This window comes from Sus scrofa, chromosome 16 (assembly GCF_000003025.6).
Source record: "Sus scrofa isolate TJ Tabasco breed Duroc chromosome 16, Sscrofa11.1, whole genome shotgun sequence".
NCBI classification, from domain to species: domain Eukaryota; kingdom Metazoa; phylum Chordata; class Mammalia; order Artiodactyla; family Suidae; genus Sus; species Sus scrofa.
The window spans coordinates 72,193,137-72,204,849 of NC_010458.4; the positions used below are offsets into that span (position 1 = coordinate 72,193,137).

At 49.1% G+C, this 11,713-nt stretch overlaps 1 protein-coding gene across 3 annotated transcripts in view; it reads left to right on the forward strand.

Moving 5' to 3' along the window:
* The window catches only part of CMBL (carboxymethylenebutenolidase homolog), a 33,883-nt gene extending 22,324 nt beyond the window's left edge, over positions 1–11,559 (forward strand). For 2 of the 3 annotated variants that reach the window (XM_021076558.1, XM_021076559.1), the window contains exons 3-6: positions 952–1,059; positions 5,108–5,250; positions 8,002–8,093; positions 10,840–11,559. In XM_021076558.1, the coding sequence (XP_020932217.1) occupies positions 952–1,059; positions 5,108–5,250; positions 8,002–8,093; positions 10,840–11,019 (523 nt within the window). In that variant the 3' untranslated portion in view covers positions 11,020–11,559. 3 annotated transcript variants of the gene reach the window in all.

Here is an 11,713-nt window from a genome sequence, read left to right on the forward strand (position 1 = left end):
TAAATAGCTTGTTCAGGTTTCAGAGCAGAATGGGGCAGTTCTGGGACCTGATTCTGCTGACCCAGATTTCAGTCTTCTTGGGACCCCTGCAGGAGAAGCTGGCTTCCTCCATCTGTGGCTGTGACATGTATTAGGAACGGGGTCTCTGTCTGGAGCCATGTGGCCCCATTCCCCCCGGGGTTGACACACTTGGAAGGTTGAATGGACCCTTTATTTATTATTTATTTATTTTTTTAGGGCCGCACCTGCAGCATATGGAGGTTCCCAGGCTAGGGGTCAAATCTGAGCTACAGATGCCAGCCTAGCTCACAGCTATAGCAATGTTGGATCCTTAACCCACTGAGGGAGACTAGGGATCGAACCTGTATCCTCATGGATACTCATCAGGTTCTTAACCTCCTGAGCCACAACAGGACCTCCTCCGTGGTCCCTTTTGGACCCTGCATGAGACCATACCCTCTGGGCAGGACCTGATAGCCTGTTGGCATCCTGGCCGGAGGCTGGGAAAGTGCTTGGTCACGGTGACTGGATCACTCACCAAGTGTGCCCTCCTGGCCTGAGGCTGACACGAAAGGCCAGCGGAGAGGCACAGGTCTCAGGGGCAGGAAGGGAGCTCTGCCCGCCCAGGCCCTCTCCAGTGCTGCTGCCGGGAACCTTTGTCCTGGGGCATCACATCTAAGGGGCATGTGCCCAGCCAAGGCCTTGGCACGCCAGGTGGGCTGGGCTCTGGGCAGGCTGCCAGCGCCCGGGCACCTTGGGTTTGTGAAATCTGAGATATTCTGGCCTGGAACCAGTTGGCGTCTTTGCTGCGATCACAGTTGGCCCTCGAGGCACTACTTTTCTTCTCCCGTGGTCTGGAACCACAACCTGGCATGTTTCTAAATGAATGTAAGCAAATATGGAGTCCCCGCAGCTCTGACGCTACACTCGCTGAATGTCCCTTTTTTCCAGAACCATCGTTCCAGACTTCTTTGTAGGACAGGAGCCGTGGCACCCCTCTGGGGACTGGTCCACTTTCCCTGAGTGGTTGAAGACCAGAGATGCCAGAAAGATCAACAGGTGAGTTACGAGGACCTTACCAGCCGGTGTGGCTGTGTTCCTGGTGCCCCCAGGGCTGCCAGGGAGTGGAGGACTGAGGGGACAGGGAGGGTCTGGGATCATCATTCAGATCCCCCCCCACCTCCCCCCTTCCCCATCAATGAACCTCGGAGGCCACAGCCAACGGAGCCCTTCCTGAAGCACAAAAGGAACCGGTTTCATGTAGCACAGTTCATACAGTGGAAGGTTAGCAACCAGCAAGCACCCTGCTGGCCAGCAAGCTTGCTTGCTTCTCTCTCTGGAATGTTCTTTGGGCCTGATTTTCCTTGACAGTTGGGCTCTGGGGGTTCAGAGATCAGTATTCTCTCCTCCTGGCTGAGAACCAGTTGAAACAAGCAGAGAGACTAGAGAAAAGGACCTACTTGTCCTCAGTTGATTGGAGCGGAGGCTTTTGATCCGAGGCCCCAAGGGCCACCCCTCCTCCAGGGAAACTTTGGGTCTTTAGAGCAGCCCCAGCAGACCAGGACTGCTGTCCCGACAGGGTCCGCGAGAAGCAGTGGGAAGAAAAGCGGGGATCCCACAGGATGGCAGCCTTTGTTAAATTGGCTTCACCCAGTCCAGAAGCAGGGCGACACTCAGCTGTCACTCAGATCCCCTCTTGTTTTTGTTTTTGTTTTTTAGGGCTGCACCTGTGGCATATGGAGGTTCCCAGGCTGGGGGTTGAATCAGAGCTGCAGCTGCCGGCCTACGCCACAGCCACAGCAATTGGAGATCCAAGCTACACCACACCACAGCTCACTGCAGTGCCAGATCCGAGCCGCGTCTTCAGTGTACACTGCAGCTCCCAGCAATGCTAGATTCTTAACCCCCTTAGCAGCGCCAGGGATTGAACCCAAGTCCTCATGGATACTAGTAGGGTTTGTTACACTGAGCCACAGCGGGAACTCCCAGATCCCCTCTTCTTTATCTGGAGGATTAGGATGGAGTGGGAAAGAGGCAGGAATGAGGAATCAGGAAAGAGGTTTTCCTGAGCAGGAAATCCTGAGCCCAGGACAAAGGGTTCCCCTGATACCAGCCCCTAACTCACCTTGACTGTGTGTCCTTCCAGACACTTCTCTCCCATCCTCTGACTTTGTCCCACCTCACCTGTGAGCCTCAGGTGTTTGATAAGCTGCTCCCCAAGCCCAGGCTGGGGCAGGTGCCGGTAACGTGGCCCCCTGCCCATGGCCACTTGGTCTCTGGAACTCTGCTCCTCCAGGGTAGGCTCTGGGCTGATGGCCCTCTGGCTCCTGGGCTGCTGGACCCCGGGCAGACCTCTGCTCACAGCCCACGGGACCTCTGCTCCTGCTCGGTGTGGCTCCCTGGCTCCTCGGCCCGCCTCACTCCCCATACTCTCCGGGGACCCGACTCTCTTGTGTCCTGGCCATCCTCTCTCTGGGTCTTGTGCAGAGCAGCAGTGCTTTTGGCTCAGGCCAGGGTCTCTGTGCAGTTCCTCAGTCCAGAGAGATGCTCCAAGCAGCCCTGGGTGCTCCCGGCTTGCCGAGCACCGGGACTCTGTGTAACCTCAGGGTTGGCGGGAGACCAGAGCCAGTGGCCCTCTTTGGCTTGTCCTAGGGTGCAAGGGGATGGTGGCCCGGCTTGTCTTAAGTCTGTCCCATCCCGGGGAGTCTCAGTGCAGGGTACGGTGGCCCGGCTCCCTCACCCCAGGTCAGGGCCCTCAAGGGCCACCCCAGCTCCGAGTTCCCCCAGGAGCTGTGAGAAGCTTTTGTGGAGACCGCACCCCAGCTCTGCTTCTCTGTCCTGCCTCCTCCTCCCCGTCCCCAGGGTTGACTCTGGGATTCGTGGGGACCCAGCATCCTGCATGCTTATCCATTTCCATGCCTCCCTCCCAGACACTCAACCTGCAAGCCCAAGAGAGGCAAAATAAGGCAAGAAGTCAAGAATAAATTAGAAGTAGAAATAACAAGGGAGCCAGAGAAGCTGTGATGTGAACGTGAACTTCAGCTTTGCCTGTCAGGTGGTTGCAGGAACCTGGGCTTGGCAGGGGAACCTGCAGGGGAGATAGGTGTGGCGGGGGGAATGGTTAGGATGTTTGGAGGAAAAGCCTTGTGTGGCTGCCTTTCCATTTGCAACACAAATCAGGGCGATCATTTCTGGGAAAGATTCGAGCAGCCTGTGGTCCCCTCCACCAGGGATGAGGAGAGCCACATGTTTTATTTTCTTTATTTTATTTTATTTATTTTTTTGAGAGCCACACCTTTTAAATCAAAATGAGACAAATGGAAATACTAACTTGGAAAAATAGACTGAAGTCCTTGTGTCAGGTGTCTTTTGTTTGAAAAACTCCTTTTTTTTAGTGCTTACTGCTTAAGCAGTCATGGGATTTATTGACTTCTGGAACTGAAAAAAGGTGGTTTCTGTCTTTAAGCAGAAGTTGGTCTGTAGCCCAGAGGTATCCCCAGGATTTGACCTCTCAACATCTCTCAGCTATCTTGTCTGATGCTAGCCCCATTCTCAGGCAGTGTTTGCCTCCGGGTGGCAAGATGGCTGCAGCAGCTCCAGAAACCCAGCAAAATTCTCATTTTGTCCTGATCGTTATGACCGGGTCACAGGTCTATCCTTGAACCAGTCATCGTGGCCAGAGTGTCATGCTCTGATTGGCCAGGCCTGAGCCACATACTCTACTCCTAGAACCAAGCCCCCCAAAGTATATGGACCAAGCATGGGGAAGGAGGGTTCATCCAAAGCTAAATCCTGGTGTTCCCAGAAAAGTGGGGCCCAGACTCTGCAACAAAAGCAAAGATAGGTTCACTCGAGTCTTTTAAAGACTTCTTATAGAAATGCCCTCATCCTTCTTGTCCCTTCCAATTAAGGCAGTTATTCTTAAAAGCAAAGCATTTGGGAAAAATTGGAAAGCCAAAATGACAAAAACTATTGCTTATTCTACTGTGTTTTGCAGAATTACTTAATTACCACTCTTCTGAGATTATGAAAATAACTATTTGCACACAGAATGTATGATACACATGTTTAAATGTGCTCAAAGATGTCTTATGATTGCAAGAAAATGCGATAGAATTGCTTTTTCTGTTTTTCTTAAAAATTGCAAACAGCATCTCTTCCTTCTCAGATGAAACAGGACTTCTGGGCCAGCCTTGCAGCCCTAGCTCCATTTGGCATCTTGCTTCTGGTTGAAAAAGCTTTCTGAGTTCCAAATAACCACTTTGCAAATGACCCATTTGTGAGACAGGGCCACTGTTCTTGGTCCCCTCATGGCTTGCATCGTCCTGGTGGCTTTCCAAATGCCGCCCTGCTCTTTGGGTAGGAGAAGGGACAGGGGATGCAGAGTTAGGGTGTTAGGCAGGCAGAGTGGCTGTGCCAAGTGGACAGCTGCCTGGTCGTGGCTGGTCCCCTTTGAAGGGACGGAGAGGAGACGGGGCTGCTTGCTGGGGCAGATCTTAGGATCAGGTCCTACAGCCATGCCGTGGCCTTTGGCCTTTATCCTGAGGCTGGGGAGGGCTGTTTCTCCAGGTCTGCTTTGTGCAGCCCTGTCAGGTGGTTGAGGGAACCTGGGCTTGGCAGGGGAACCTGCAGGGGAGATATGTCACCTGTCACTGTCACCTGGGCAGGACACGGTGGGGACAGAGCTCTGAAGGTAGGTATCTCTGAGCCTCATGGAACAGCTGCTGGGGAGGCCCTGTCACCATTGGCACTTGCTGCCCAGTCAAGGGGCTGAAGAATGCTTCTTGATTTTCTTTGGGTTTTTTTGTTTTGTTTTGTTTTGTTTTGCCTTTTAGGGTCTCACCCGTGGCATATGGAGATTCCCAGGCTTGGGGTCGAATGGGGCTACAGCTGCTGGCCTATGCCACAGACACAGACACAGCAATGCAAGATCCCAGTTGCATCTGCAACCTATACCACATCTCTCAGCAATGCCTGATCCTTAACCCACTGAGTGAGGCAAGGAATCGATCTCGCATCCTCATGGATGCTAGTCAGGTGCGTTACCACTGCTCCGCAATGGGAACTCCAGCTCTTGATTCTGGAATAACTTTTCTTTCTGTTCTAGAGAGGTTGATGCCGTCTTGAGGTATCTAAAACAACAGTGTCACGCCACGAGAATTGGCATCGTGGGATTCTGCTGGGGAGGAGTTGCTGTGCATCACCTGATGCTGAAATACCCAGAGTTCAGGGCGGGGGTGTCCGTCTACGGTAAATCTGCTTGTGCATTTTCCACAATGAAAACTGGAGGAGGGATTGAGTGACAATGGCCACGAGCCTCTTTCCAAGCTTAAGGTCCTGGGTGGAACACAAAGACTGTGCAGAGATGACCCACCTTAAGGAATTGATTTTATTTTTAATTTTTGCTTTACTTTTTGCTTTTTAGGGACGCACTTGTGGTATATGGAGGTTCCCAGGCTAGGGGTTGAATGGAGCTACAGCTGCCGGCCTGTGCCACAGCTACAGCCACACAGGATCCAAGCCACGTCTGCGACCTACACCACAGGTCACAGCAACACCGGATCCTTGACTTACTGAGCGAGGCCAGGGATTAAACCCCCAACCTCATGGTTATTAGTCAGATTCGTTTCCACTGTGCCACAATGGGAACTCCTTTATTTTTATTTTTTAAAAATATTTAATTATAGTCAGTCGATTTACAGTGTTGTGCAGTTAGGAATTGATTTTTTTTTTTTTTTTTTTTTTTTGTCTTTTCTAGGGCTGCACCTCTGGCACATGGAGGTTCCCAGGCTAGGGGTCTAATCGGAGCTGTAGCCAATGGCCTACACCACAGCTACAGCAATGTGGGATCCGAGCCGCATCAGCGACCTACACCACAGCTCACGGCAATGCTGGATCCTTAACCCACTGAGCAAGGCCAGGGATTGAACCTGCAACCTCATGGTTCCTAGTCGGATTGGCTAACCACTGAGCCACAACGGGAACTCCGTAGGAATTGATTTTTAAAATAAAGGTAGAGGCAGAGGTTCCACAGGGAACCTGGGAAAATTCCCTAACCCGAGGTCTCACTTCCTTCACCTAGGATGAAGGGGATAACATTTCTCTTTGTGATAATGGTTAATACAGAGCAATTTTTTCATGAGCAACAGCTATGAAAAGATTTTTTCCAAGATACGAGTTATTCTCAAGTACTCATGCATGTGTGCACACACACACAACACAGTAAAGAGGGAAAGAAAGGAAAAACCCACTCGAAAATGAAAGTAGTTCCATAAACATTTCAGCCAGACAAACCAAGTTATGATACGGCAGCATTTGACCTTGGCTTTAATTCATGATAGTATGTCCCACAGTGATACTAATGCATGATTCTTATCTGGTTTAATGGATCCTCACTCTGGTACTTTCACTTACTTGTAGCATTAAAAACAACAACGACAACAGCAAACCTTTTAACTATTTACTTACACAGAGGAAATCACAAGGGACCAGCTGCACAATGGGGTTCTGGGCTCAGGCGGAGGCACCCTTATGTCAATTAGCAAAAAGGGCTCCTACGTGGCCCGCTCGCCTGCGCCCCCTCGTGGCAGCCGCTGTGCAGTGCATGACAGCAGAGCTGGGCAGGGCGCTCAGCCCCTGAGCTTCAAACTGCTGTCCAGTCCCTTGGTGTGGCCTGAACAGAATAGGGCAGGGAGCGTGTCCACCTTTCCTGTGGCTGCCTGCCTTCTAGAAAGGAGTTACAGCTAAGGCGAGGCCCTATGGGTTACTTCGCTTTGTTGTACTGGCAGCGGGAAATGGAAAACGATTTCTTCTCCCCACGGACTAGGATTCTCCGTGACCATGCTTGAGGCAGGCTTCTCCGTGAGTCCTCTTTCTGGGTGGGTTGCAGGAACCTTGGACTCCGTCCTCGGCCCCTGGGGAGGTCAGTTTAGTGGGAATCCCCCACCCTTGGTATGTGATCAAATGTCCCGCCCTGGCCTGCCTTCAGCAAAGCCCTGTGAAGTCGTCTGGCCAGAACCTCCACACCCTGGTGGTTCCTCAGCGATTTTCCATCCATCGGCCCCCACCCTGCTCCTTGGTCGTAAATCTGTAAATCTCCACTTGTCTTTGTATTTGGGGTTGAGTGTGGTCTTCTCCCCAACTGCAACGCACCCCCACCGCCCCCCCGTCCCCCCAGAACATCTTTCTTACTGTCTTAACAAGTGCCAGAATAATCTCATCTTTAGCACACCTTTCATCTTAAAATGACAGTGGATTTCAGACTTTTACTTATTTTCCCACAGAACTGGGCACACCCAACAGTTGTCTGAATCCTCAAGGCTGAATATGCTTTGGACTATAAATGATCCCTAAAATGCTGAGTTCCTTTCTTGGCTCAGTGGTTAAAGAACCTGACTCATATCCATGAAGACTCGGATTCGATCCCTCGCCTGGCTCAGTGGCTTAAGGATCCGGCGTTGCTGTGAGCTGTAGTGTAGGATCTCAGTGGCTCGGTTCGGGCATTGCTGTGGCTGTGGCGTAGGCTGGCGGCTACAGCTCCGATTCGACTCCTAGCCTGGGAACCTCCATATGCCGCGGGAGCAACCCTAGAAAAGACAAAAAAGGCAAAAAACCAAAAGAAACCCAAAAAACAAAAACAAAAAAAAAACTCAGTGCTGGTCAGATCATCCAGATTTGAAAGTTATCACCTCTTGGTAAACAAAAGCACCTTCCAAGAGGGAGCTTGTTCAGGCTGTGCCCTGTCTTGACCTGCCAAGCAAGGTCAAAGCCATCATTGCATGGCCTGATTCCTGGCGGGTGAGGTGGAGAGGAGGGAGATTCGAATCAATAACCTTCTATTCCAGCCCGGGTTTATAGGCCAGGCCACTTCCGTGGCATGTCTACAACGGAAGGAAACAGAGCCCCCAAAGCATATGTTTCATGCTGAGAAATCAAACTCCGGCTGTTTTCTGCTGCACGTGTTTGGGACTCATACCTTGTGTCCCTGTCCCCATTCTCCAGGCATCATCAGGGACGCCGAAGATGTGTATGATTTAAAGAACCCCACCTTGTTCATTTTTGCTGAAAATGATTCAGTGATTCCTCTTGAGCAGGTACGTTGGCATCTTTCTTCTCCTTGTCTCGATGTTTAATAACATGACTTGACATTTCCAGAAAAACGCCCTAAAGGACTCATTTCTTTCTTTCTTTCTTTTTTTTTTTTTGTTTTTTTACGGCTGCACCCGAGGCCTATGGAGGCTTCCCAGGCTAAGGGTCGAATCGGAGCTACAGCTGCCGGCCTGCACCACAGCCGCAGCAACGCCAAATCTGAGCTGCATCAGCGATGCACACCACAGCTCACCCCAACTCGGGATCCTTAACCCCCTGATCAAGGTCAGGGATCGAACCTCCATCCTCATGGATCCTAGTTGGGTTCATTAACCGCTGAGCCACGAAGGCAACTCCAGGATTCATTTGTCGTTCCTAATATTTTTCTCTTTTTTGGGAGGCCCACCTGAGGCATGTAGAGGTTCCCGGGCCAGGGACTGAGTCCCAGCTGCAGCTGTGACCTACACCAGAGCTGCAGTAATTCCTGATCCTTTGAATTCACTGTGTAGGGATCAAACCCATGGGGTCACAGAGACAGTGCCAGATCCTTAACCTGCTGTGCCACATCAAAAACTCCCCAAATAGTTTTCAACATTGAAGGCTTTTTTAAAAATATAGTTGATGAACAATGTTCCAATTTCTGGTGTACAGCAGAGTAACTCAGTCATACATACTCAGTCTTTGTATTTGATATTGCAGATATACACATTCTCTTTTGTCTTTTTTTTTTTTTTTTTTGCCATTTCTTGGGCCGCTCCCGCAGCATATGGAGGTTCCCAGGCTAGGGGTCCAATCAGAGTTGTAACCGCCAGCCTACGCCAGAGCCACAGCAATGCGGGATCCGAGCCGCGTCTGCAACCTACACCACAGCTCACGGCAACGCCGGATCGTTAACCCACTGAGCAGGGGCAGGGACCGAACCCTCAACCTCATGGTTCCTAGTCGGATTCGTTCACCACTGTGCCACGACGGGAACTCCTACACATTCTTTTTTATATCATTTTTCATCATGGTCTATCCCAGGAGATTGGATACAGTTCCCTGTTCTATACCTCATTATTCGTTATGAAAGAAAATTTTTTTATTTAAGGTATGGTTGATTTACAATATTGTGTCAGTTTCTGCTGTACCAGCTAAGTGACCCAGTCGTACATATATAGCTGCATTCTTTTCTCATGTTGTCTTCACAAGGGATTGAACCTCATTGCTTATCTATTCTATTTTTTTTCCTTTGTCTTTTTGCCTTTTCTAGGGCCATACCTGCAGTATATGGAGGTTCCCAGACTAGGTGTCTAATCAGAGCTGTAGCTGCTGGCCTACACCACAGCCACAGCCACGCAGGATCCAAGCGGCATCTGTGACCTACACCATAGCTCACGGCAACACCAGATCCTTAACCCACCGAGAGAGGCCAGGGATCGAACCCGTCAACCTCATGGTTCCTAGTCGGATTCGTTCACCACTGCGCCACGACGGGAACTCCATGCTTATCCATTCTAAATGTAACAGTTTGCATCTACTAACTCCAGTCTCCCCGTCCATCCCACTCCCTTCCTCCTCCTCCTTGGCAACCACAAGTCTGTTCTTTATCAACATTAAAGTCTTAAAGGTGGGTTTTATTTGATGAGAAAGTAACCCCCAAAGTACTCCCGCCATAGCTGGTTGCTGGGCATAGAAGCAGGCCCTGCCTCCTCTCCCCCCACCCCATGTGTAACCCATGAGTTATCATAAGGTCTCTGTCCTTAAAGACACGGCTTGGTTAACTCCAGTACGTTGATAGGGAAAAAGCAAAAGGAAGCTGTGGTTCAAAAGCAGTCATTTAGAAATTACTCTTGTTGGGAGTTCCCTTCATGGCTCAGTGGTTAACAAACCCGACCAGGATCCATGAGGATGCAGGTTTGATCCCTGGCCTTGCTCAGTGGGTTAAGGATCCGGCATTGCCGTGAGCTGTGGTGTATGTTGAGAAGCAGCTCAGATTTGGCGAGGCTGTGGTGTAGGCAGGCAGCTGTAGCTCGGATTCAACCCCTAGCCTGGGAACTTCCATATGCTGTGGGTGTGGTCCTAAAAAGCAAAAAAAAAAAAAAAAAAAAAAAAAAAAGGAAAAAAAGAAATTACTATTGTTATTTATAACCAATACATTATATTCATAGAACTTTCAAACATCTATTGAATTACATATTGAATACATTGACTATTTGATATTTGAGTAGATTAAAGTGTATGTTGAATAATATATACACATTAATACAATTTCAAATAACTGATGTATCATTTTTATATTGCTCTGAATTCTCTCCTTTGCCAGAGGTAAGGACTGTGTCCATGACAAAATTAAAGGTGAAAAATTCATTATAGCTATGAAACTGAATTTAAAGCACTGTTGTTCCGGTGCTTTTTTTTTTGTCTTTTGTCTTTTTAGGGCCACACCTGCAGCTTATGGAGTTTCCCAGGCTAAGCACCGAATCAGAGCTATAGCTGCTGGCCTACGCCACACCCACAGCAACTCAGGATCTGCGCCGAGTCTGCCACCTACACCACAGCTCATGGCAGCACCAGATCCCCAACCCGCTGAGCAAGGCCAGGGATCGAACCCATGTCCTCATGGATACTAGTTGGGTTCATTAACTGATGAGCCACGATGGGAACTCCTGATGTTCCAGCTCTTTGATAAGCATTCAGGGAAGACATGGAGAGTGGAAACTATTGCTAGAGGGTTAAAATCACATCCTCATGAAGTCTTTTGCACACCAGGTCTCTCTGCTGACTCAGAAGTTGAAAGAACACTGCAAAGTGCAATATCAGATCAAAACGTTTTCTGGGCAAACGCATGGGTTTGTGCACCGCAAGAGAGAAGACTGTTCGCCTGAGGACAAGCCCTACATTGACGAGGCCAGAAGGAATTTACTCGAGTGGCTGCACAAGTACCTGTAGCCCCAGCCGAGTGCAGACTTCTCCAGAAAAGCTCTCATCCTGAAATTGACTGAAATCTTTAGATCATTTGATTTCATTTTCACCTGACAGAAAATAAATCAAGGAATCCTGGAATTCATTACATCATCTGAAACACAAATTCAGTGGAAAAATTGTAATGTATGAAATACCTTAATTTTTCACATGTGCCTAAATAAAAAAAATTACCAACAGATCAGTACCTGAAGGATTTGAATGGTATATATTCTAACTCTTAGTAAAAACTCAGGACTATCTGGGGACCAGCTGACAGCTCGGCTATGGCCTTCCTGGCCTTGAATTGTGCCCATCCTTTTAAAATGGCTAATTAGGCAAAACTGTGAAAAGCATGAAATGTAAACTCAGCAGAATAAGGCCACCCTAATTAGACATTTATCTCTGTCTTAATACGGATGAATTTGTCATGTTCCTATATTGCATTATGAGAAGTATTGGGATTAAAATAGGGTTCCATTGACCTAATTATATCAAGCTAATAAATTTGATTTTTGAGTTTTTGAATTTGTGGCTTTTTGGAAAGCTAATAAAACATGATGGATGAGAGTTGCCATCCAGCTGTCCCCTAGGCAGTGTATTTTTTCAAACACTGATATTTTCAGGGCCCCAGGCTGGGCCTGTATCAAAATTCTCTCCTCTGTTCATCCAGAAGCGGGGT